The sequence below is a fragment of the Dipteris shenzhenensis genome, chromosome 16 (assembly GCF_047967505.1).
Source record: "Dipteris shenzhenensis isolate YYH24624 ecotype China chromosome 16, Dip_SZ_1.0, whole genome shotgun sequence".
NCBI lineage: Eukaryota > Viridiplantae > Streptophyta > Polypodiopsida > Gleicheniales > Dipteridaceae > Dipteris > Dipteris shenzhenensis.
Genome location: NC_141611.1, coordinates 25,308,147 through 25,335,345, shown reverse-complemented (window position 1 = coordinate 25,335,345; position 27,199 = coordinate 25,308,147). Strand labels below are relative to the sequence as shown.

Genomic DNA, 27,199 nt, shown 5'->3' with positions numbered 1-27,199 from the left:
TGCTTCCTGGGCCATTTCCATTCCACGACACCTAGTTGAGCCTTGCTCTCTGGAGGATGTGCCTATCTCTCGATATAGACCAGTGCATGCTAATGTGGATTCTGCTTGGGAGATACTACGACTTGGGCAACATCTGGAGGGCCACGTGCACAGAGGCCATTGATGGATCTCAGGTCCACCCTTCTCATACCTTGGACGAGCATGCAAGGGTCCTCTAGGGCAGCCTCTTCCAGGAGGGTTATATTTCTTACGGAATGGAGGGACTCCCCTTTTTTCTCAGAGACTACATCAAGGTTGAGGAGGCATTTTCAGCCTCAACCTTGGTTTCTCTCCAGCTCTTTTTGAAATTTTGCTTACTCTTCTAGGGTGTTTTTATCTCATGTCCAACATGATGTATTTCCACATCGAGCTTGCTCACGCGGGTTTTTTTCATACTTAATAGAAGTCTCTTTCATGAAAAAAAAAAGTTAGTTCATATATATTTAACACTTGATCCTTCACTCTTGTGTATTTTGAAATTGGCATTCACTTGAAAGTTGAATCTTGATTTAATAAGATTTATCATGTATACATACTTTAGCCCCTGTCACATGTGGGCACTTCGCATCTGATCTGACACTTCCTCCACAATGTCTAGATCTTGAACTTACACCGCCGCCTCCATCTGATGTCAACTGCTCCATGGGCTGCTCTTCCGCTCTAGGCTGTTACAGTTCTATCTCGTGAGACCATGTTTTAGCAACTGCATGCAATGCTCCTCATGACCCTCGTGCTCAACGCTGATATGGAGCCTGCAATGATCCCACGAACATCAGATTGAGCACCAAAACAAAGTTTAGCATCATCTCAACCCTCAAATGCATTAAGTCCAAAGCATTTGGGCAATGATGACAGTATTTGGTGGTTTGATTCCGAAGCACCACATCAGAAAGAACGGTTTTCAGAATTACATCCGAACAAAAATGCAAAGGAGAATGTAAACATGAGTCACAAGATGGTAGGAATTGGCGACATTCCTCTACACAATCGTGAAGGCAATGCACAAAGCATAGGAGATGCCCTTTTTCCCACCATGGCACAAAACCAATTGTCAATTGGCCACATGACTGAAAGAGACATGATGACAGTATTTGGTGGATCCGAACGAAAATGCAAAGGAGAATGTAAACGTGGGTCACAAGATGGTAGGAATTGGCGACATTCCTCTACACAATCATGAAGGCAATGCACAAAGCATAGGAGATGCTTTTTTCCCCCCCCATGGCACAAAACCAATTGTCAATTGGCCACATAACTCAAAGAGAAATGGAGTTAGTCTTCAACAAGTTTGATTGCACAGTACAAGAGTTCTACAATCCAAACAGAAGTCATAGCCAAAACAAGAATCATCAATGCCTATTCGGAGAGCTTTAATAGCCTCTCATAAGAACCAACATGCTTATTTTAGCACATTATGGCACAAGAGATTTGCACACCTCAAATTCAAAATCTTGGTTTCAATCAAGCGAGCAAATATGATTCAAGGCCTTCCGCAAATCTACTTCCAAAAGAACATTTGTGAATCATGTTGCACGGGAAAGCAACACCGTGAGTCTTTTCCCACTTCATGGTCTAGGAGCACTAACATACTCAGATCATACATTCAAATATTTGGGTTATGCCTCAACTCAGTCATTAGACAAAGTCTTGTACTCCATCACCTTCACTCATGATTCAAAGGCTTCAGAAAGACTCACAGTCTATTTTCTATAGGCTATCAATACATTTAAAGAGTTAAAAGCTTTGTTAGAAAAGCAAATTGAAAAGTACATAAAGATCCTCTAGTGTGGAGATTTTAAGTTAGATGAGTTCAACCAGTTCTACAAACAACATAACATAAACAGCTTATTCCCCATCGTTATTGGGCAAAAGCATGTCCATCTTATAAATAGAAGTCGAAGAGCCATCTTGCAGAACATTATATCAGAAGAAGCTTTCTTAGAGTGTAAAGCCTTTAGACAGTCATTTGAGAGTTTTTGGTTAAAAACACAAGGATATTCCCCTAGCTGGCTGTCATATGGGGGATACCTCATACGAAGGGCTCATCAAAAGTGTCTTTATAGGCTATCGTAAAGAATCGAAGGCATAAAGTCTCTTTGATCTAGTCAAAAGAAAACTTATCATTTACAGCAATGTCACCATTTCTGATGTTAGATTATGAGTAGTGCAGTGTAAACACACCCTCGAGACACTTTCCCTCCACTTAGGAGGCTTTTTCCCCTAGGATTAGTATTAGGGTAGCTTCCATTGTACAGGATATATTCCTCATTTTGGTCATTCTTTGAAAGGTGACTCTTCCATTCTCAATATATCTCCATGTTTTAGTGTTCTCCTCTTATCTCCATTCCCAACATTTGGTATCATAGCCCTACTCTACTAGCACAAGCTAGTCCTGCCTCAAGAGGAGGTCCTCCAGCAGAGCATATTCTTAAGAAAAACGTTCGGTGGGTGAAGATAGGAGTCGGTCTGATATGCGATGAAGTAAGACAAGAATGGCTTTTGCTTCTTGATGCAACAATTTGTCCGAGTGCGACCGATGCACCTACTGCACGGTACAACTGATTCTCAGTACTATACACGATCTGTTTTCTATCGCTCGGTTCATCCTTGCGACCCACTGCCGCCTCAATATTGTGAGTGACTTGCTTCATCACAATAACTCTGTAAAGCCACCGCACAGCCCATTTGTACAGCCGTATGATTCCGACCTCAACTTGTCCGTACATTTGCCCCATACAAATCCACCATACGAATCTTCCGTACACTCCAACCCACAGCCCGTTCATTGTTTGTGGCGGTTGTTTGCAGGCAGGTTCAGTCAGTACATTAGCGCATGCCTTGATGGCAATACATCTTGAGATATATTGGGTGTTCTACTGCTATCTTTTATTCTAGATCTAAGGGCTTGTGAGTTGTTTCTTGTGCACACATATTGTCTAAAGTTCAATTACAGAGTTTCCTCTTGTTGTTGAGATTCTTCCATTGCATACACCATACACATTACATATTTCCTTCCTGCGTGGATTCTCTAATATGGTATCAGAGCCATTGTACATGTTGAGAGTCTCTAACACTGCGTACCTTCATAACCTGCGTGCTACTAAAACTTCTGAAGAGGCATTTATAGGATTAAATGCCTAAATTAGATCACCAAAGGATATTTGGTTGCACGGCTCATGCTCATTTTCCTAATGCCAACAAGAGGAAAGGTGATGATAAATCAGAGGTATATTTGTTGGCTATAGTAATGATTACAATACCAAATAGCTTCTCACATGCCACATAGAAAGTTGAATCTTCTGTTTTCTTGATTTTTAATGAGAATAATAGACAGTTAGCACTGTGAAAAACTTCCTTTAAGTTAAACAATTAAGGACAAAATAATACAGAATGAAACATATTGCTTGCTCGATCTGAAGAGAACCAGCCATTAAAAATTCCATATTATATATATACCTATATCATTCATAAAATCTGCAGCCAGTCGCCATTGTTTTGCTCTGCTGTCCAAATTTGAACCCTGTTGCAACCAAGGCTGGTGTCAGTGCAATGCATATCATATAAATTGCATGCCTGCAGTGCAATATAGACTCCCATGAATGGATTGATGAAGCAACAATCCAACATACTTTCTTGTGGAGTAGTATCATGCTCTAATAAACCCCTTGGCAAATCAATGAGCGAAACAGTGAAACTAGCTTCTGTAAAGAAATGGTCTTATAGAGATACACGCTGCTTACCAAATCACTTATTTCTTTGAAGAAAACTCCTTTAATATAGTAGAAATCACATTTGTACGTCAGCAGGTTATTTTAAACGACATATATCTCAGACCCCATTATTCACCTTTACTTGCAGATTTTGAAGCCGAATGGCTATACAAGAGGTGAACAGCGGAAAAATAAAGAGGGTGTGGCTATACAAGAGGTGAAGAGCGGAAAAATAAAGGGGGTGTCTAGAAACCCTAGTTTGGCAATTGGCAACAACAGATGCATGTATGGTAGGATCGATACCTTGGCCTGCACTTTTGCAGCTTTTTTTTTCCCCCAAAAGGAGACTTCTATTAAGTATTAAAGAAAACCATTAGAGCAAGCTCCATACAAGATACACCATTCAATGCATGAAAAGCTCGAGCCAAAAAGAAAGGATTGAGGCTGATAGCGCCATCTCAATCCGGTAGAAACCTCCGAGAAAAAGGGAGAACCCCTCCAAACTCGAAGAAATACAGTCCTCCTAGAAGAGGCTGCCCGTTAAGGGCCCTGCATGGCTATCAAAGTGTGAACCGTGTCACTCCAAATACCCGTGAACACCTGTGATGGGTGTATCTGAGTGCCATCCAAGGCCTCTGTGCATCTGGCTCTCCAAATGTGCCAAGAGGAAATGCTAGCCAAAATCTCCCAAGAGGTGTCCACTAAAGCATGTGAAGCTCTAAAAGGAGTAAGTGATACATCCTGAAGAGAGCAGGACTCTATCACCTGCCGGCCAATCGAGAGTGCCCAGGGAGAAGGCTCACCCTCATAAAACACCTGGGGCCCAGTAAGGGATAACCATGCGACCGAGCCCCAAGTCATGAAGAAAGGGAAAGTATGAAAAATGCTAAGTATCTGAGCAACCCCTTTCCAAATAGTCCTCGCCTGACTGCAGTCCCAAAGGCAATGTCGCACTGACTCCTCTGCAGAATGACAGCAAGGGCAAGTGGAATCAGCCCCAAATTGTGATCTCCACAGGTTCATTGCAATCCCTCCATGAATAGAAAGCCAAAAGAAAATAGTGATCTTTCTATTTCTGAGGGATTTCCAGAGCCTCCTCCAGAAATTCCTATGCAAATCTGCGGTGATGAAGAAGCTGTCCCAATGGGGGGCTCTGGAGGGAATCCAACCCCTACTGCTCAGCTAAAATCTCCAGGCATTACCAACCGTGAAACGAAAGAAGGGAATCCCCCTCTCTCGGTGCCCATGATCTATCCACTCCCACTCTCCTGGGTCCCACTGCAAGCACTTGATAGGTGCACCTCCATATAACCACAACATCCAAGATCCTAGGGCCAAGAGTAGAGGGTCGGGGTCTAAGTACCACTGCAAGCCCACTCCATGGTCCACAAAACCAACAATCCTGATAGGCTAAAAGGCAACCTCTAGAGGAATATCATCCATGGATCTAGAGAGTATACCTCCATCCCCAACATCAAAGACCAGTGCATCTTCCCCAAGACCTCGAAGAGCGATCACCTGTAGAGGAACTGCTGTCCTCGAAAAAGCTCCCATCCAAGTAGTGGAAGTAACATGCATCTCAACTGTCCATTCCACCAAGATGGCTGCATCTTTCTGCTGAATCCTGTGTGCTACCCCTCTGAGGTGACTCACGGACTGTAGTCTCCGATCCTTAGGTAGCCTGATGAAAGCCTTCCAAGTGCCTACTATGTAGGCGGGGCCTCTCTCCCATCTAGACCACTGCAAGTAATGGGAAGTGCCCAGTGGTCTGCCATGCTCATCAAGTAGACTATCATTCCAAATGATCGGCTGCCTATCAATGTCTTTGAGGGTAGAGGGCGGAACCCTTCGAAGAGTGTTCCTGAAGCTCCCCCAAGCTTTGAGGATGGCAGTCATGAGAGGAGAGGCAGGAGATCTAAGAGAGGCTGAAGTAAAAATCCAGCGAGGGCTGTCCACCCAATCATTCTTTTGCAGCTTTTAAACCACGAGCACCTCAAAATCCAACACCCGGTGGCATGGAGATGTCCCAGATCTATGCCTGTCAAGCTCTCTCTCTCTCCGGCGGAGAACGTGCTCTCCTCGACCTATGTATCCGATGGGCTATGTCAATAGTAACACCTCGTCATCCCTGGCAGTCTCCTCTAAGGAGATAGACCGGACCTCGATCGCCCATGCTCTGGTCACTCTCTATGTCGTGTGTGGTCTTTGCGTCTCAGGCTCGGTCGTCTCTCTCCGCTGATCCACGCTACCCTCATGTCAGCTAGCTTCTCCCCCTCCACCCCACTATGTCTTGGAGATGACTCAAATGAATAGAAATCTGTGACATGTCGCTATGCTCGGTCTACCTCAGCCTCTTGTGGCGCGGTCACCTCTTGTTGCTACCTTATCTATCTCAATAGTGTCTCTCAGCTGTTTCGTCGCATCTCAATCCAATAGAGTCTGATGCAAACGTGGTCATGGAAGTTAATGAACTGTGAGAGTGGACCATAGCCTTGCCCTTCCTTCATAGTAGGCTGGGCAAGCACACAAGGATTGCTCCTCTTTCTCGACCTCCCCCAGAATGCATAATTTACAGATCTATTGCTCTCTGGGTGTGCTTGCAGCTCTATCTACCTCAATCCTCAACTAATAGGACAAGACTCGCATCTGCCTAATGGCAATCCTCGATGCATGTGAGATTCCTCTATTGGGGTCTGATGATCAGTCCATCCTCCAATACTCTCAAGAAGTGGTCATGATAAACAGGATCTTGGTAGGGAACTCCTAGTCCCTCCCTCAAAGTATGGGGTTGGAGGAGATCTACCTGTATGATACAGTTAATCTCATCTCGTAGGATTAACTTGGGCAGTGCATCCATGCTGTACTGAAAGGGGTGTATCCGGTCCATTTGAATACCCTGACTGGCAAAGCATGTGGATACGCGTGCATACCATGTTGTGCTGACTCCACTCCCCCCTAACCATCTGGATGGCTCTAGTGCCACCTTGACAGCCTCCAATTGGGAAAGGCCCAAACTTTTTGGAGGAATATCACTGTCTGAAAGATGTCATCAATCTCGAGTGATGTCATGGCGAACTCTGCCTGTATGAATCAACCTAGACTCCATAATCACTTGTAGCCACTCGAATCTCCTCTAGTCCGTCGCTGAGAGATCACTTGCCAAAAACGGTGTTGCATACATGGCAATCAGTCTCATTAGGCTGTTGAAAAGCCCGCCCTTCATGGGCGGATCCTAAAAGTGCGCCTGAAAGCACTACCTCTCTAGTCGGGCCAAAGCTTCCCACTCCTCGTGTGAGTCGTGCCCTGGCTGCATGGACCATCGTGAAATTTAGAGACTGCCCCCAAGTATATGTTAGACTGCATTATCTCCACTCGCTCACCTCGGTAAGTGAAACTATGTCCATGCAGTACTGTGCGTGAGGTATTGAAATCATAATCTTGGTCTTCCCAAGGTTAACTGTCAAGTGTCTCTCTCTACAAAACACCACTATGGCCTCCAGATGTCTTTGTAGTCCCTCTATTGAAGATGATATGAGGACTTGTCATCCGCATATAGCAAAATCTGTACTATTAAATCAGCTAAGAATGACCCCTCCCCTCCTAGGCGGTCAATAAAGGATGTGATCTTGTCAAAGTAGAGCCCGAAGAGAGTCGATGAAAGGAGGCATCCCTAGTGCTCTTAAACCAATCTGATAGGCCTTCTGGGGCACGAACTCTCCCTCTAACAGAATCGTATAGGCTTATTCACGGTCTATTTCGGATTCGAAGTCAGCCTGGACTTTGACAATGGTGCGCCTAAGCACATTACCTCTATTTAAGTCTTGGAGTGATGCTCCACATGGTGGTATTGTCACTTATGCAAAACAATGCAGCTTAGTGTCAGGTGATACAATGACCCTTTTGAAAGTTTTGTATGTTCCAAGTATCAAGAAGAATCTCATTTCTATTTCAGCCATCCCCACAAAATGGCTTCAGAGTTCTTTTTGACAGTCATTGTTGTGCCATGTATGATAACATGTATGACAACTATATTGTGGGACATTTGACAGCACGCTGTATCACCTTGATACCTTTTAAAAGCAGGCTGCTATAGAAGCTATGCCGATACTCACTTATGACATGAGAGATTGGGCATCTGAATTTTAATAGTTTGGTGAAAATGCATTCAAAGGACATGGTGGTAGATCTCTCAACCATGCATGTGATTACAAAAACATGTCTGTGAGGGCTGCTTGTTGGGGAAAATGCATCAGTTCCCATTTCCAAAAGATGGGGCCCTTGGTGTCCAAGAAGTTGCACCTCGTACATAGTGACGTATGTGGGCTGATGCGGTTACTTTAGTGGATGACTTCACCTAGTTCACTTGGATTTATCTCATGATATTGAAGTCAGATGTCTTCTCTAGCTTCAAGCATTTTCTTGCCTTAGCAGAGAATGAGAGTGGGGAAACACTCTTTGAATCTTTAGCAGCCCGGGGTATTATACATCAGTGCATAGTGCCATACACTCCACAATAGAATGGACTTGCAAAGCAAGGTGCATACTTAAGGGGAAGTCTTTGCCAAATGAATTCTGGTTGGATGCCATTATGTGTGCCAGCTATGTGCTCAATGGAGCACCCACTGGAGCATTGAAGGCATGAACAGGCCGCAAGCCTGTAATTTCTCACATGCAGGTGTTTGGATCTCTTGTATATGCCCATGTACCCTCGCAGCTAAGGCATAAGGTTGAAGATAAGGCCATCAAATGCATTTTCAGTGGTTACAGCTCACAGAGCAAAGGATACAGGTTGTTTCAGCCTAGCAAAGGCAAGTTAATTGTCAGTAGAGATGTGGTATTTGCTGAGCATGCCCCTTTATCTTGGCTGGACTGTAAAAAACAGCCATCAATGGAAGCCTTTGATGTATTTGATGCCATACTAACCTTCACAGATTCAAATGGTACTTTTCAAGGTCCGGCTCCAAATGCTTCTAGCAGCTCACAGCCTCCTCCTGTTGCCCATGTTCAGCCTGATTTGCAGCCACATCATGATCGTGCTATTGAACAGGCAGTTACAGGAACAAGCTTCTCAAGTCAATGCCATGTTGCTGGGTATAGCCTTTCACAACAAGGCGGGCTTTGTAGCGGTCAACACTGCCATCATCTTTCCGCTTCAATTTGTAGACCCACTTAGTGCCTATGGCACGCTTGCCTGCTGGCAAGTCACACAACTCCCATGTGCCATTTGAATGAATGGAATCATGTTCAGCTTTCATGGTAACCATCTATTCTCTGCTATCAAATGCATCCTTATGACAAAGGGGTTCCTCATTGCAAGCTGTAGCAATCAAAACAACATGAAGCAAATTGGCATTCAGTTGTTTTTTACCGCCGCTGGTGCGGGCAGCCAAGGGCTCAGCGTGCTTGCTGTCCCGTAGAGTATCCAAGAGCCACCTTGGAACTCGTTTTTTGCTGTCTACTGACAGCCTATGACATTCGCTCCCACCTCATGCATCACGTTCATTCGATGCGCCATTGCTCTCACATCCCATAGGCATTGGGAGGTCCACCAGCTGGACATTAAGACAACCTTCCTTCATGGGGATTTATTGGAAGAGGTCTATGTCACCCAACCTCCGGGCTTTGAGGTTGAAGGTTCTGACAATCACGTATGCAGGCTGAAAAAGGCCCTCTATGGTTTGAAGCATGGTATGCCAAGATATATTCTTTTTTGCTATGCCTTGGATTTCAGAACAGCCCTACAGAGGCCACTCTTTATGTCTTGGAGAGAGAATAGAATTTCTGATTTTAATTATTTAAGTGGATGACATGCTTATTACTGGGTTAAACACTCAGAAAATTGCAGATTTGAAGGCAGATTTGCAGAAATCATTTGTAATGTCAGATTGGGCCGATTGCACTTTCTCATTATCCATTTGCAAGTACTTTGTTTTGCTTCAACTTGTTGTCTGCTTCCTCGCATTCCATTCCACCCCATTGATTTGACGAAGGTCAAGGTGGTGAGGGATCAATTGGCAGCAGTTGGTCAGAAGACAGACTCATGCCATTTGGCTTTGATGACACTGAGGAGGCTACCTCAGAGTTCCAAGAGCTTTGTTACGACTGTGACAGCAGGACAGAGGACCAAACCTCTAACGTTTGAGGAGTTGGGTCCATTACTGTTACAGGAGGAAGCTTGGGAGAAGCTCTACAACGACGACAAAGACGACAAGGCGCTACTGGCAAAGGATTACGTTGGCAAAGGAAAGGGCAAGCCTAACGGTGGCAAGTCCAAGAAAGATGACTCTGATGACGAGGAGACTTTCAAGAGGAAGCAGAAGAAGAAGTGTTTCTACTGTGATACGCCAGGACATTTTGCAAAGAACTGTAGAAAAAGGCAGATCGGAAAAACAAAAGGAAGGAGTCCGACTCAGATTCAAAGGGAGAGGCCAAAGCAAACGTGATAATCGAAGAGTTGTTCCTGGTGACATCACCGAGTGTTACCAAGATCAGATATGTTGACCAAGAAATCACATTGAGGATGTCTAACATAGAGATGTGGGATGACGAGGAGTTAGATGCCTTTGTGAAGGGGAAAGACAACAAGGAGCGCTTGGTAGCTTCCAGGTGTGTGGCTGTCGACACTGACACGAGGGTGGATTCCATGGAGGGCCTTGGGGTCTCATGGTCAGATGGATGCTGTACTTCAAAAGGAGACAGTACAAGATTACACAGGCTTTTGGTGGATGCCTCGATGAGGTACAAGGTTTTCTTTCAGAGCAAACACACAGGCAGTACAACAGTCTGGTGTGTACTTGATATTCTACATTTGAGCCTTTATAGCATCCTGTGGAGAGACTCTGCTCTTCATTTGTCTCAAGTGATGCGATATTTGAAGGAATTGGCCTTCTTCGAAGGCAGAAGGGGAAGTATTGGTGCTTCTTCAAATCTCAGACGCAGATTGCTAGAAGGTGATGGACAAAGAGTACTGAAGCCAAAAGAGTACTTGCTTGAGAACTCCGTAAGTTCATGGTCTAGGTTATCTGGAAATATTCATTTGTTGCAGACCTTGCCAAAGGAAGAACGGGTTGAAACAGACCCTCAGAGCATGGTGCCTAGAAGACTCCAGGTTGTTCACTCATTATGAGGGGGGCAACTGGAAGATCGTGACGGCTGGATTGCTCGAGTTCGAAGGCGGGAACGTGACTAAAGATGGTGGTGCCAGGAGGTGCTACCAGAGATGGAGCTCTGTACCAGGATAATGCGCGGAAGCGGAGCCAGACCTAGTGGAGCAGGAGCCACTAGATGAAAAGCCAAAAAAAGATTTCGACATCAAAATGTTCCAGAAGACTACGACCCGAGAGTCACTGAAGCATCATCATCAACGTGTTGGCATTGGGCCTGGATGTGTCGGTGAGAGGGGGTGTTGGAAAGGTCACCTTCCCATCTATAAGCCCCCATATGAGGAGAGCATGGGGGGGGTGAACCTAGGGTTTGAGAGACTGACACATGAGCAGCAGCATGGCTGCCATGTGGGCAAGAATCAAAGAGATGGAGGGTACCCGGAGCTAGGATGGATCTGCAACAGCAAGAGGCAAAGCAATAGCCAGCACAAGGAGCCCGGAATAAGAGGCGATCACATGGCGCTGACATCTACAAGGTGTACGGCTTTGTATGGTGCTGGAAAAAGGGCCTGGCAGAGGCGCAGTTATAGCGATGTGCAGGCGCAGATGTGGAGCAGGTTTTGGGCCTGTTAGGAGGCCCTGGTTAGGGCTGGAGAATGGGCACCCAGGGGGGCAGGAGCAGCAGCAAATAGGGCTGCAAGGGACTGACCCTGGGAGGGCATATTTATAGCCCATATGGGACAGCCAGGCAGGCCTACACAGGGACCCTGCCTTGAAGTGAGGGCCAAAGCACTAGTTTTGTGGGCCAGGGGATAGTTATGAGAGCCCTTTTAGGGCAGTTTTATAGCAGCCTGGTCAGCCTGTTTGGGTCGGCCAGATTGAGGCTGCTGGTCGGTTTTTGGGGCAGGCCTTGTGCCCTATAAAATGAGAGGCATTTGGCCTCATAATACATCATCTGGAGCACCTTTTGAGGAGCAAAAGGGAGCAGCACCAGCAGCAACAGTTGGGCCTCATCTTGGAGGTGAACTTGGCTGAAGACCTGCAAACTTAGCTCACTCAGAGGGCTTCCCACCTAGGCTGGTTTCCAGACAGCAAGGTGGAGAGGATCACTCTAGACAAAGAGTCTACATATGCTCGAGGTGGAGCACGCAGGCTTAGAGATCTAGAAGTGCTTGACATCTAGTAGGAGAACCTTTTGGTATTGTATCCTGTCCTACTTTGTGGACGGATGGAAATATAAAGAGTTGCTTCTATATTTGTTTCTGATCATTGTCTATTTACTGGCTTGCACATGTTTGCACATTAAGTTAAGAAGTCTGTGATTCCACACACCACACCACATTGTGAGCTCCTGGGCAATACTATCAGTCTTCCGCTGTGCGTACCCTCTGTTGGGTCATTTCTAACAAAGCTTATTCCTATCATAAATGTCAAAAAAAGATTGACAAAGCAATGAAATAATCTTGCACAACAATGTAATAAGCATGACAAGGACTTGCATGGGTGTCGCACTATTTCAAAACTTACTTGATAGATTGTAAAGATGACTCCACCAAGCATGCCAGTGAAATCTCGCAAAAACCACTACATTTTCATAAATAAAGACCGCATGTCAGCCCATCAAATTCGCTAGTATACGATATGACCTCAAATAATGCCAAAACATCATTTCAACATGCAAAGAGACACTACTTCCATTGAGAAGTAAGCTAGTTTACTGGGTCCAAAGCATGTTACATTAAGTTTTACAGATTGATTGTGGAAGGCATCACTTGCCAAACATTTTGTCTATACATAAAACAAGGATCTTTCCAATCTTACAAATAGAGTAACTTTGTTAGAAACACACTGTTCAGATTGTCTTCAGACAAGTGAAAAACACAAACACGTCTCCACTCCTGACAACAAGGTGCTAGCAGTCGGAGTATAATCAGAAAGTAATCCGACTACAAAACTATCACGAGATGTATAAAAGAATAGAGAGGAAATCTTGCAAAGGTAGTATGTTTCTTGTATATTATGTTTTAGCAGAGAATACATCAACTCAACAACTCTCTTCAACAGGAGCTGATACAAGGTTTATATAGCCATACGAGATCAATCCGACCGTTGTGAGACAACAATAAGTTTCAAAATATAATAGTCATAGTCCAAAACAATATGTGGTGGATCAGGCCACCAAGGAGTGCTGTTAGGGACAGTTACAACTGTCCCTACAGTTACAAAATGATCTCACTACTTTGTTCTAGTAACTCCCTCTTACCAGAGGTGTATTTATCCTATCCCATGGTAAAGTGTCCACGTGGGTGGAGGCTATGCCTTCAACACCTGACACCTCCGGTAAAGAGGCTTTTTCACAAAAAGTCGGGGACACGAACCCTTTTCTACTGGAAATACTCCTTTAAGTGAACCTTAAAGGTATGTGAAGCATTGAGGTCAATCATTGTTCCCGGTGTTTGGCTTTACCAAAAGCAGCATTCTTTCGAGATACCACACCAGCTGTTGACGGCGGCCTGTATCTTGCACATTACTAACAAAGAACTAATTTTTATGCATTTCACGCGGTCCGAATTCCTTGTGCATCTCACTATCTACATCCTTTTTGTAAGCAACTTCCTCCTTAATCAAAGGCAATTGAAAAACCTCCAAGATAATCTCCGGTGTCACCATGAGATTATTGCTTAACATACCTCCGGATTTCTAGAAAGCTTCATACTGTGCGAGAGGATCTTATGGAGCCTTCCAGGATGTCCACGGAAGACTCGCGTACCGAAGCAAGCCAATCTTCTTCAACCATTTCTGGTTTTTGCTGAGGTCCAAAGAGACCTTGAAGTTGGCAAAACTGGCCGTCACATTCTGTCTCTTAAGCAGTGGCTAGGGGAGGTCGTCATCCAACTCTGTCTCTTCACTCTCTGCAATGGCAATCGCCTTCTCCCCGTCTGGGCTTGTTCGGGGGCTCTTTCTTGCCGGAGTCATGGACTTCTTGCTACAACCCATGTCGTCGTCTAGAAAAGCGGCCCTGTGAAAGAGCTCTAGCAACGGCTCTTGTGGTTCGGAAGGCAATGAAGTTGTGAGCCTCAAACTAGGCTTTGGAGCCATTTGATGGGAAGTTTGTGTGGAGAAGCTGTCGTTTACTGGGCTTGTGTGGAGATTCACTGGTTGTCTCGCATGTGCCGGACTGGCAGTTTGAAGCAGCGATTGGGTGTGTGTATTATCCACCTCCCATCCCTCCTTGCTTATATGTGTTTTCATCATGGAGTCGGTATGGCGTGCGTTGGTGATGATGCTGTTTCTCGTGGTGAGGGCGTCGCTTGTGTTAGCGGCCTTATCGAATTTAGCACCGTGGATTCTGTGTACATACGGGCGCTGATGACAGCGAATCCAGTGTCCTCTATGAGTCGACGGACTTGAGGCGGCAAGAGATCGGATAGGCGGAGCATAGTCGAACTTTGTTGCGATTTATTTGGAGGATCAGAGTCGGACTGAATGGTCGGCCATGGACGGACACTAGAGTTGGACACTGTGGGCGGACACTAGAGTCGAACGAAAGTCGTACTGGAGTAGGCGGATCAGATGCGGGATTGAATACGCGAACAAGGCGTCAAACTGTGGTTGAAATCCGAAAAGTCGAAAAAGACACGTGCGGCACGTGTGGGGCGGACCGTAGTCGGATTTATTTAGTTTGGTCTGGATCAAAACCTTTGCGAAAATCTCAATCGGTTTTGTTGGACTGTTCGACTTCTATCGGAAACATGTCGGACCTTTGTTGAAGCGGAGCTCATTGCGGCGTCATCGAGCGTCCAAGCAAAGGAAACTCCAACTATACAAAAATATGGCAAAAATGGATCGGAAGAAAACATAGTTTCACTTAGAAATATGCAAAGTATTATAGCAATGCCTATTGTATACAAAAATCTTTACGTGAATCTTTGGAAATGGTGAGAACATAATGGGATGGCTTTTGAAGAAACCCACATGTAGAGTAGACTTCTCTATGAAAATGCCCTCATGATCCTTCTTACAACTTTTACTTAATAGGGGGTGACATTGAAAAATTCTCTCAACCTATTTTCATGAAAGGGTTTCTCCAAAGAAAGCTCATTGAAGCAAGCCATTAAGGTAGTTTCGCCAGCGAAACCCCTTTGAAGTAGGTCTTACAAGGTAGTTTCGCTGGCGATACTACCTTGGACAGTACTTTTAAAAGTGACATAACTTTCACATCCAATATCCAAATATAGTCATTCAACCACTCAAATTGATTGGAAAACCCTATTTGTGTACGATTTGGGGGGAGAGAGAGAGCAAGAGAGTGAGCTGAGAGCTGAAAGCTTGAGAGCTTAGTTGCAATAGAAGAGTGTGAGTGTACAACTGAAAGAGAGTGAGATAAGGTTTTGTCCTAGTGACAAAACCTTAGTAGTCACTAACCGTAGTTAGTGGACTAACTGCGGTTAGGGAGAAAAACCTCTTAAAGAGGAAAAAGTGCCCCTAACTAGCTTATTAAATTACATTGGTCACTGCTGAATTATATCTATAATTCTAACACCCCCCTGCAGTGCCAATGTCATGTACAAGGATGATTAATCACCAAACGGATATAAGTTCAGGGCACTGCGAAATGCCTCAAACTTTTCACGTGGAAGTGCTTTGGTGAAAATATCTGCAACATTGTCATGTGTGGACACAAAGATCATGCTGATCTCTCCTGCATGCAACTTCTCTCTGACGTAGTGATAGTGAACCTCAATGTGCTTCGTGCGAGCATGAAGCACTGGATTCTTTGCCACTGCAATGGCACTCTGACTATCAGTGAGAATTGGAGAAGGACCTTCCAATGACAGATGAAGATCAGCAAATAGACGACGCAGCCAGACACATTCAACTGTTGCTGTGAAAGCTGCCCTGTACTCAGCTTCACAAGATGAGGTAGCCACTGTAGATTGTTTCTTGCTCAGCCATGAAATGCAAGCTTTACCAAAAAAGAAACAATTGCCACTAGTGGACTGCCTAGAGTCATAATCACCGGCCCAATCTGAATCACTATAGGCATGCATCTGCAAGTCACCCCCCCTGGGAAATAACAAGCCAAAAGACTTCGTGCCCTGCAAATAATGAAAGATGCTGCTTAACTGCCTACCAATGCATAGTTTTTGGGCTTTGCATATACCTGCTCACCTGAGATACTGCAAACTGAATATCAGGTCTAGTGTTGCAGAGATATATGAGGCATCATCCAACCTGACTGTAAAATGTGGCATCAACTAATTCTCCTACATCATGCATTGTGAGTTTGTCCAAGAGTTTCTGCACATACTTGGACTGAGACATCACAGTGCCACGTCTCTCTTGAGAGAACTAGATCCCCAAATAAAAGTGAAGCAGCCCCAAATCTGACATGTCAAAGTTAGTCTGCAAATCAGCTTTGAAATCTGCAATATTATCTTCATTGGACCCTGTGAGCAGTAAGTCATCGACATAAAGAATGATGACTAAAATTTCCCCCCCATCCTTCTTGATGTAGAGGGTGCTCTCAGTAGGACTATTGTGCAGCCCCTTGCTGGTCAAAAAGGCATGAATCTTGGCATACCATGCACGAGGGTCCTGTTTCAGCCCATACAAAGCTTTGTTTAGCTTGCATACCTAAAGTGCACTTGCTGTAATTTCAAAGCCTGGAGGTTGTTTGACATAAACCTCTTCCAATAAGTCTCCGTTTAGGAAGGCTGTTTTAATGTCCAACTGATGAACATTCCACTCAAAATGTGCAACCATTGCAATAACAGATTGGATGGTGGTCATCCGGGATGTAGGAGCAAAAGTCTCCTCATAATCTATGCCCTTTTTCTAAGCATAGCCTTTGGCAACCAGCCTTGCCTTGTATCTATTAATGAAGCCATCTGGCTTCCATTTCACCTTGAAAACCCATCGTGTACCAATGGCATGTTTACCTGGTGGCAAGTCTACGACATCCCAAGTCTGATTTTTCTTAATGGACTGCAACTCATCGTGCATGGCATTCATCCAGATAATCTCAAGGCATAATCATTTTCTCTGTCCCAGACAACGCATTCGTCATCCTCAAAGATGACCTGAAATCCAGCCCTGTTAAGAGTGGACACTGAAAGGAGATTCTTGGTAATACCAGGCACATATAAGACATCTGAAAGTGTGAAAACTAAGCCATCAATGGTGGTAAGCTCAACTTCTCATGTACCACGTACTGAATATGACGAGTTGTTGGCACAAGTGACTTTCTTACCAACAGAAGGTGGATGCAAGGAAGTAGAGAGACACTTCCTAGAAGTGATATGCTTGGAGGCACCGCTGTCAAAATACCAAGTATTCAGTGTTTCATTGACACTAAAAGCTGATGCATCTGTGGAAGGATCATAACTGCAAGTCAAAAAGGCATATGTATCATCATTACAAGTGGCTGTACTATCCCGAGCATCTGGAGCAGCCAGCCTAGAATCTGAAATGCAAGATAAAAAGGCATAATCCTGTCCAACAAAGTTGGCTACAGCATCCCCACAGTCAGATGCATGAGGAACTGAATCTGACACAGCCATACCAGAGCTGTTTTTCTTCTCTTTTGCAAGCCTTTTCCTGCATTCTGCAATGTGATGACCTAGCTTTTTGCAGTAATGACAAAAGCCCTTCTTCTTGGGCTTACTTGCATCATTTTTAGCCTTTTGTGAAGGCTGTCCTGACCCACTGGAAGGCTGATTTACTGATGTCTTTGCCTGTCCCTTTGTTTTTTACTTGAACTTTAAGAGCATAGCTTGTTCACCTGCACGTGAAGCCAAGTTTTTCCTGGTCTACTCTTCCTGAAGCAAAAGTCCTATCAACTCATGAAAAGTGAGAGGATTTGCACCCCCCCTCAATGATAAGTTCAGCGAGGTATGAAAGCTAAGATAAGACTCAGGAAGAGAATTCAGAGTGGTGGTAATCATCTCTAAATCAAGAATAATCTCATCAATGTTCAATAATTGCTCTCTGAGATCCTGTAGCTTTGTGAGGTGGACTGACATGGAGTCACCCTCTTCCATATGTGTATTACTTAACTCTCTTTTCAAGAAAGATACCCTTGCATCATTCCGGGCTGCATACATGCTTTCTAATATATCCCACGCTGCCTTCGAGGTCTTACACGACCGGATATGCGGAATGATAAATCTTTTCACTGAAAGAGAGATGCATGACAAAGCTAAGGCATCCCGTGAATCCCATCTCTTCTGCTCTGGAGTAGTGGCTATAGCTGCACCAACAACTTGTCCTGTAGCTGCACCCTGTGCACGACCTCTTCCACCTCCTTGCTGGGGAGGGGTATTAGATGCTATACCTGCTGGTCGGATCTCACCCCCATTCACATAATCCCATAAATTGCGAGAAATCAGAATATTGCGTACCATAAAACTCCAGAGGGAGTAGTTGGTACCATCCAACTTGTCTTCCTGTGAAAGACCACCGAACTGGAAATCATTCTGATTTTGCTGGGCCATATCTGAGAAAGAGATTTTAGCAGATACAAAACTGAATTCCCTTACTAGGAATGAAATGCACAACTCCCAAAAAACACAGCCAAGCACTGGCTGTAAATGCAACTCAGATTTCTGCACTTGCACTGTCAGAAATCTGTCCAAGCATCAAAAACTCTCCAGAATCTGCCAAAAGTGCTGCAAAACACTTCAAGAAAGGCAGTATGAACTGAAATCTCCAAAATTGCTCTCCCAACACAAAAGCCCCAAAATAGGCCCGAAATTGCGACCAGAAAGGGGCAAATTCATCAAAAGCCCCAAATGTTGCAAGAATTGCGCTCTGTTTGTAAAAGCCCCAAATTTCACTGCGAAATTGCAGTGTAATCACAAAATCCCCAAATTTCTGCAAGAAATTGTACTGCAAAACTGAAAGCCCCAAATTTCGAGCTTGAAATTGCAACCAGAAAGAGGCAAAAGCACAGAAAGCCCCAAATTTTTGGGCTAAACCTCTGAATCTGCCCACAATGTTTGCTTCACAAGCAACTATGAACCCGAAAATACCCAAATGACTGCAAAAGATTGCAAATGTCTGCACAAATACCACCAGATCTGCTGGTACGGTGACTGTACGATAGAGTATGGATGAGCATGTGCGGATGTACGACAGAGTACGGATGAGCAGGTACAGATCTCCCACGCGTGCGGATGAGCAAGTACTGATGTACAGACGAGCAGATCCGAGATGTACGGCGAAGTACAGGTGTACGGCGCGCATACGTATGGCGAACTGTACAAAAGCAAGACCGTACGGCGAACTGTACGGGCTTGCTGCATGAGCTGTATGTTGTACGGGAGTTCCCTACATGGCAGTTGTACGGCGATGAGACTACAGGTACGACAGGTACGGAAGCAGTAGGTACGACAAGTATGTGTAGGTACGGTAACATCAAGTACGGCAGGTAGAACAAGTACAAGCAGGTACGGATGAGTGGCGCAAGTACTGTGCGGGACTGTACGAAATCAGTCCGTTCAGATTGTACGGACGACAATGGCGATGGAGCAGAAGCTTGCGGGCGCTAGTGATGGAGGCAAATGTGCAGCAGGAGCTGAAGGGAGCGGGCAGCACGGAGCTCTTGAACTTGCTCTGATACCAAATGTAAGATTTGGGGGGAGAGAGAAGAAGAAGAAGAAGAAGAAGAATATATTATCGTCCTCTGAAGACCAAAACCGGCCTATGGGACCTGAGCAATACAATATCACAAGTACATGAAAGCTCCTCCCGAAGATGGGAGGGTGGAAAGAGAAACCACCTTCTAGGATTCAGGTGGATTCCTATGCTTGAAGAGCTTATACACAAATGTTCCTAAAGCTGAAGGTGACCCTTTATGCAGCAAATCAGCCAGTTTGTTATGTCCCTCAAGGAGGTGATTGAACTCTTCCCTAATGTGTGCATAGTGAGGGCATATCATTACCATGTGTTCTTCTGTTTCAACCATACCTTGATCACATAGTTGGCATATTCTACTCTCCCTTGGCATCTTTTTCCATCACATAGAGAGAGAGCAAGAGAGTGAGCTGAGAGCTGAAAGCTTGAGAGCTTAGTTGCAATAGAAGAGTGTGAGAGTACAACTGAAAGAGAGTGAGATAAGGTTTTGTCCTAGTGACAAAACCTTAGTAGTCACTAACCATAGTTAGTGGACTAACTGCGGTTAGGGGGAAAAACCTCTTAAAGAGGAAAAAGTGCCCCTAACTAGCTTATTAAATTACATTGGTCACTACTGAATTATATCTATAATTCTAACAATTTGAGCACATCTAAGGGGTTATATTTTGGAAAATCTTGCATATATAGTATTAAATATTAAGTGTATTTTATGAGAGTGATATATAAGCCCAATTTAATACTTATTTATAGTAATTTAAACTTCTTTAGAAACATGTCCATAAATATCTTGTTATTTATGCTAAAAAAACACAAGAAAGATATTGCCATATGATATAAATGTGTGTAATAAGTAATTACATATGTATAATATTATTACATTGACAGTGATTATAAGGGATGTTTCTTAAAGGAATTATTTTTCAACACTTTTTAAAGGTAATAACAGGGATACAAAGGGATGTCTATGAATAAGAAAATTTATTTTAAATAGTCTGTATTATCTAGTTCTAGTGAAAATAAACGTGTAAAAACCATGTTTCCTAAAGAAATACAATTTTTTAAATCTCTTGAAAAACACGCTGGGATAAACCTGCTCATAGGTTTTTGCTCGTAAAATTGACGCATCCCCCAAAAAATAATCTGATGTCTTGTACTTCCGTCTTCATTGTCTTACTTTTCTTTTTTTATAAGTTTTCATCTCCTTTGCTTGCTTGTTTTTCTTCGCACTTGGGCCCACATCTTCTTCTTTGTCTCTCTTCCCAAGAGGCAACACATCAGCTTCATCTTCTTCCAATTCCAAGGGCATGACATCAACAGCCTTCCTTTCAAGATTAAGCACACTCACAAGCTTCGCTTTCAATTTCTCTTCATATGTAGGCTTTGTTGTCCCATTACTGGTTGAAGATTTAGCCTCCTTTATCTGAACTTCATGATCATTTGACCTGTTATTCAGATTTGCAGGAAGTGAGTATACATCACCACCTACTCTGGGAGGCTTGTCACACTGTGAACTATAGTGACCCCATTCTAAACAGTTAAAGCACTGAACATAAGGAGCATAAATCCTTTGTCCCTGTCTAGCTTACTTAGGAGCTTGAAAATTCGAAGAAGGACCTCCAATTCCTCTACCACCTAGGACACCACCACGCCCTCTTTCTCTTCCTATCATAAGATGCAAACTCAGATTCTTCATCATCTCAACCATCTCATGTATCTCATCCTTAACAGATCTTTCCTTCTTCTCTTCAACCTTGAGTGGCACAGCTTCATTCTGAATGGGTATCTCTGGAACAACTGGAACCGCACACGTACCATAATCCCATTGTATCAACTTCTTTTGCTTCCTTTCTTTTTCCTTGGCAACCCTTACTGCATCGTCAAAAGAGCTAAGCTCTTTTACATCCACTTTGACACGTATATCTGACTTCAAACCTACAATAAACCTGTCCTTCTTGATGATGCGAGATGGGACCTCTAGCAAAAGGGCTGACTGCCATCTATTCCACATAATGGTGAAATTTTCCAAATAAGCATCAACACTCTGGTCTGGCCTCTAATGCAGAACACACATCTCTCTCTAGAGACCATCTGCATCTTTTTTTCTTGCAAAAAGAGACTTCTATTAAGTATTAAAGAAAACCATTAGAGCAAGCTCCATACGGGATACACCATGCAATGCATGAAAAGCTCAAGAGCCAAAAAGAAAGGATTGGGGCTGATAGTGCCATCTCAATCCGGTAGAAACCTCCAAGAAAAAGGGAGAACCCCTCCAAACTCGAAGAAAAACAATCCTCCTAGAAGAGGCTGCCCGTGAAGAACCCTACATGCTAGCCCAAGTGGCTATCAACGTGTGAACCGTGTCAATCCAATTACCCGTGAACACCTGTGATGGGTGTATCTGCGTGCTATCCAATGTCTCTGTACATTTGGCTCTCCAAATGTGCCAAGAGAAAATGCTAGTCAAAATCTCCCAAGAGGTATCCACTTAAGCATGGGAAGCTCTGAAGGAAGTAAGTGATACATCCTTGAGAGCAGGGCTCTATCACCTGCCGGCGGACCGAGAGTGCCCAAGAAGAAGGCTCACCCTCGGGGAAGTATGAAAAATGCTGAGTATCCGAGCAACCCCTTTCCAAACAATCCTTGCCTAACTGCAGTCCCAAAGGCAATGTCACACTGACTCCTCTGCAAAATGACAACGAGGGCAAGTGGGATTAACCCCAAATTGTGATCTCCACTGGTTCACTGCAATCCCTCCATGAATAGAAAGCCAAATGAAAAGAGTGCTAAGGGATTTCCAGAGCCTCCTCCAGAAATTGATACGCAAATCTGCGGTGATGAAGAAGCTATCCCAGTGGGGGGCTCTGGAGGGAATCCAACCCCTAATGCGCAGTTGCAAGCGCAGTTGCAATCTCCTAGCATTACCAACCGTGAAACGAAGAAGGGAATCCCCCTCTCTCGGTGCCCATGATCTATCCACTCCCACTCTCCTGGGTCGCACTGCAAGCACCTGATAGGTGCACCTCCATATAACCACAACCTCCAGGAACCCAGGGCGAAGAGCACAGGGTCAGGGTCTAAGTACCACTGCAAGCCCGCTCCATGGTCCACAAAACTAGCAATCCTGACAGGCTGAAAGGCAACCTCTAGAAGGATATCATCCGTGGATCTAGAGAGTATACATCCATCCCCAACATCAAAGACGAGTGCATCTTCCTTGAGACCTCGAAGAGCGATCACCTGTAAAGGAATTGCTGTCCTCGAAAAAGCTCCCATCCAAGTGGTGGAAGTAATAGGCATCTCAACTGTCCATTCCACCAGGATGGCTCACCTATCTGCTGAATCTTGTGTGCTACTCCTCTGAGGTGACTCACTGACTGTAGTCTCTGATCCTCGGGTAGCCTGATAAAAGCCTTCCAAGTGCCTATTGTGTAGGCGGGGCCTCTCTCCCATCTAGACCACTGCATGTAATGGGAGGTGCCCAGTGGTCTGCCATGCTCATCAAGTATACTATCGTTCCAAATGATCGACTGCCTATCAATCTCTTCGAGGGTAGAGGGCGGCACCCTCCGAAGAGTGGTCCTGAAGCTCCCCCAAGCTTCAGGATGGCAATCATGAGAGGAGAGGCAGGAGATCTGACAGGGACTGAAGTAAAAATCCAGCGAGGGCTGTCCACCCAATCATCTCCCAAGGTAGGTGTGCAAACCTGAATGCGTCCGAAAAAGAAATCCTTCCAAGGTTCCTGCCCAGGCATGAGTCCCCTCACCACCACCTTACAAAGCAAGGCCCTGCACTGCAAGTCCGGGTCAATGATATTAAGGCCCCCTTCACATGTAGGGAGAATAATGGTCTCCCAGGCCATCCTCGCTGCAACATCTGCCGTGCCATCAAGTCCACTCCATAAAAAATTCCTGACTGGTCTAACGAGCTAAGTGATGCAATCCCTAGACCGGCACCAACAAGAACACACAGACCAGGCGGTGGCCAAAAGAACCAGGTTCACTACCACAACTCTAGATGCAAGGTCGAGTTTGACTGAGCTCCAAAAAATGAGCTTTTTCCTTATACTCTCCAGTACTGGGGCAATTTGTTGTGTTGGAGAGATGCCCAATCCTACCTGGCATCCCAAATACCTCACAGGAACACCCCTTTGAATCCAAGGAAAAGCCAATGTCAACTCATCCTGGAGTGTCCTCATCGCTGATCCAAAAGCCAAAGGATTTATGCCAGTTAATGTGTGCCCCTGCAGCTGAGCAAAAGATATCCAAGGCTGTCCAGAAAGAATCAAGTAACTGCAAAGAGGCCTCAATAAAAATAGCAGTGTCATCAGCCAACTCATAGCCAAGAAGCTCCTGCTCCTGTCTCAGCGGCAATCTCAGCCCATAAAGACCAGCCTGGAGTGTCCTCATCGCTGATCCAAAAGCCAAAGGATTTATGCCAATTAATGTGTGCCCCTGCAGCTGAACAAAAGATATCCAAGGCTGTCCGCAAAGAATCAAGTGACTGCGAAGAGGCCTCAATAAAAATAGCAGCGTCCTCAGCCAACTCATAGTCAAGAAGCTCCTGATCCTGTCTCAATGGCAATCTCAGCCCATAAAGATCAGCCTAAGATCTAAGGAAGATACTCATAGCTTCTGCCACAAATAGAAAGAGGAAGGGGGCTAAAGGACACCCCTGACGAATTGACCTCGAAATCTGAAACCTGTCACCCCTTACTCCTCTAATCATAACCTGGCTGTGGGCTGATCTGTAAAGGGAGGCCACCCCTCTAATCCATGCATCTGAAAAACCAAATCATAGGAGAGTGCCCTCAAGAAAACCCCAATCTACTCTGTCATAGGCTTTGTCTATCCTCTGGATGCTGGTGCACGTGCTCTTGAACTCGAGCCCACATTGATGTTGATCCCTCGAGTTCCAGCTGCAGTTTGTTTTCTCTTATATAAATCTGAAAGCATATGATGATTTTATCTCTGGAGCTTGGCCGAGAAGTACTCGGTGTGTATTTTGAGGGTTTTCAGATTGAAGTGTTGTTCAATGAGGTTCTTGGGTACGAGTGGTCTTTGCTTTTGCGGGTGAAAGAAGAGGAATGGGCAAGGGTAACTCTAGTTGATGAGGAGAACCTTCTTGAGTATGTATATCACATGGAATTTTGTGAAGAAGAAGAAACTATCTGAGTGATTGTTTGTGTTTACTGGAATCAAAGGTTGGTGCGTGTGTGTTATCTTAGCTTCTTTTGTCCATACCGTTTTCTGTGTATCATTGTTTTGGCGATCCTGTTGGGGAGTGCACTTTTTGAATTGGTGAGTGAAGTCCACTCAAATCAAGAAGGCCGAAGAGTTTGGAAATGGCTCAAGATTTTCCAAGATTCTATGGTTTGCCTAGTGAGGACCCTGAGAGGTTCATTGAAGGCATGGAGTTTTCAGCTTTGATCAAGGATAGAAATGTTCTAGAGGTTTTATTGCAAATATTGTCCTTCTGTTTGATGGGGGAGGCCCGTTTGTGGCTGCAGAGGTTTATGGAAGCCTCCCAAAATGAGCAAGGGGCGCATAGGAATCCCACATATGATGAGGTAATAGTTGCATTTTTAGCTCGGTTTGCTTGCCAAAAAGATGCATCTCTGCATTACAAATCCACTTCCAGCATACGTATTCTTCTCCTGCCCACAGAGTACTCCACACTCTTACTTCACGTCGCCAACAGTCTTTCAGATGATTTAATCCAGCCCATGCATTCTTCGTATCAGCTCACGTGCAAACGACGACCATCCTGCCTGTGAGGTAGTCTTGCTCAGCCAACTACAAACAGCTCGCTATCTTTAGAGACCTTCAGCGCCAAGGTCTCCTCAGCATCACCGCGCACCTGCTTAGCCAAAGCCTCTCTGCTGTCAGCCTTGAAGCGAACATGTACCCTGAATAACAGTCAGCCCATGCTCTCCGATTTCGTGGAGCTCACGGACTCCGTCGCCCAAGATCCTCTCCTTCAACCGCACTATCAACACACAGCCAAAACTCTGCAGGACTTTGGTAAGCACCACCTGCACCACCAAGCTCATCATCACCGAGCACCTAGAGTCCATTTGTGCCAAGCATGCAGTCAGAGATCCACCCCCCCATCACGTAGGTATCCTTCACTCGAAGGGTGCTCCATCTTCCGCTTACGCACAACCTCTCTTCCTCTATGAGCTTCCCCTCCATCTGCTTGTCCAGCCTTTTCTCCAAGGAGCCCTCCAAGTGCAGCGTAGATCCTTCCAGCAAGCATCCCATCGATCCACTCCACCCGTCAGCCAGAGCATCCCTCTTCTAGATCATGTAGCCACCTTGCATGCAATCCAGAAACGCCAATATCCTCATCACATAACACCTCGCCATCCAGAAAGCTTGAGAAGAGATTCACGTAATCACGTTCACATGCACACCCTCCTTTCCAGATCAATTCAGCCACCTCAGCTTCATTCAACCACCTCAACAATGACATTTTACCACTCTCAAAGATTTTCCCCCAGATTCATACACCAAGTATTAAATGCTCATTTTCCAAACCTTAGACGTTGATGCACACATGGTTCTAGTTAGGCATTCAATCACTTGCATGCCCCTTCTAATCTCCTTAGATCAAACCAACTCGACTTATGGGAAGTTCACATGACTCAAGACAAAAGGAAAAACACTCATGACATTATAAACATGTGACACAAGACAACATTTCAGAGCACATGGTATCACGTCACCATATAGACAATGTTGGAAACCATGCTCTAAATTATCCTGGTGCTCCCACATTGCATTTCATCATATCCCACGAGCCCCTGCAAAGACATTTACAATCTCAAAAGAATATTTACATCAGTACAAAGCCTTTTGATGAGAGTACCCATTGACTCAAAACCATCACCCACTAGCTATGTGCATACCTATGTGCCTACCCTCAAACATGCAACAAGTGAAAAAACTATTGACATTTTTTGGCATATCAACAGCAACATCATAGCTGTGTTTTTGGCAGAATTTGCGCGGAATGTAATTGTAGCCACTTTCCATGTGACTGCTTGTTATGAGTGCAGAGCTGTCACTAAACTCTTCTAAATTTCTCTATGAAGCGTTCTCGCTGGGGCGTGGAACTTTCATTGTATTTGTGCTGTTTTCTGAAAAGCCTCACACATCGTTGCTGTGTTTTTGGCGAAATCTGCACGGAATGTAATTGTAGCCACTTTCCATGTGATTGCTTGTTATGAGTGCAGAGCTGTCACTAAACTCTTCTAAATTTCTCTATGAAGCGTTCTCGCTAGGGCGTGGAACTTTCTTTGTATTTGTGATGTTTTCTGAAAAGCCTCTTCGTCGATCTTTGTCGACAAAAGTGTTATCTCACAATTGTGGATACTAGGTGTGTTGTCTTCTTTGTTGTCTGGTTCCTGTTGGTGAATTGAGATGGAGAACCCTCGAATCTTTGGTGCGAATATATCTTTATGATAGCCGCTTCTTTTCAAGATATAAGTCTACTTTAAAATGTTGCATGCTACCCCATTAGTTAGCTGATTTGTTAAAACAGAGACTGTATAACTGTGTACCTCAGAAGGGTTCTACAGTGAAATTGTGTTGATCTTAGCCTGTGTGGGATCAAGACCAATGTAAGGCTTAAGTCTAAAACCATTGACTGGTTTCTCAAAGGAGTTGCCATGTACGTCTGCCAAGAGAAATGTCCCTTGCTCATATGTAT

At 44.6% G+C, this 27,199-nt stretch overlaps 1 protein-coding gene across 1 annotated transcript in view; it reads right to left on the bottom strand.

The window, feature by feature from the left end:
* RUS3 (root UVB sensitive protein (Protein of unknown function, DUF647)) overlaps window positions 1-27,199 on the bottom strand; it is a 114,209-nt gene that overhangs the window by 60,514 nt on the left and 26,496 nt on the right. The window contains exons 6-7 of the mRNA XM_087387361.1: window positions 12,380-12,436; window positions 3,496-3,559 (exon numbers count right to left, since the gene is read on the bottom strand). Of these exons, the coding sequence (XP_087243487.1) occupies window positions 3,496-3,559; window positions 12,380-12,436 (121 nt within the window). The remainder of the gene's footprint in view (window positions 1-3,495; window positions 3,560-12,379; window positions 12,437-27,199) is intronic.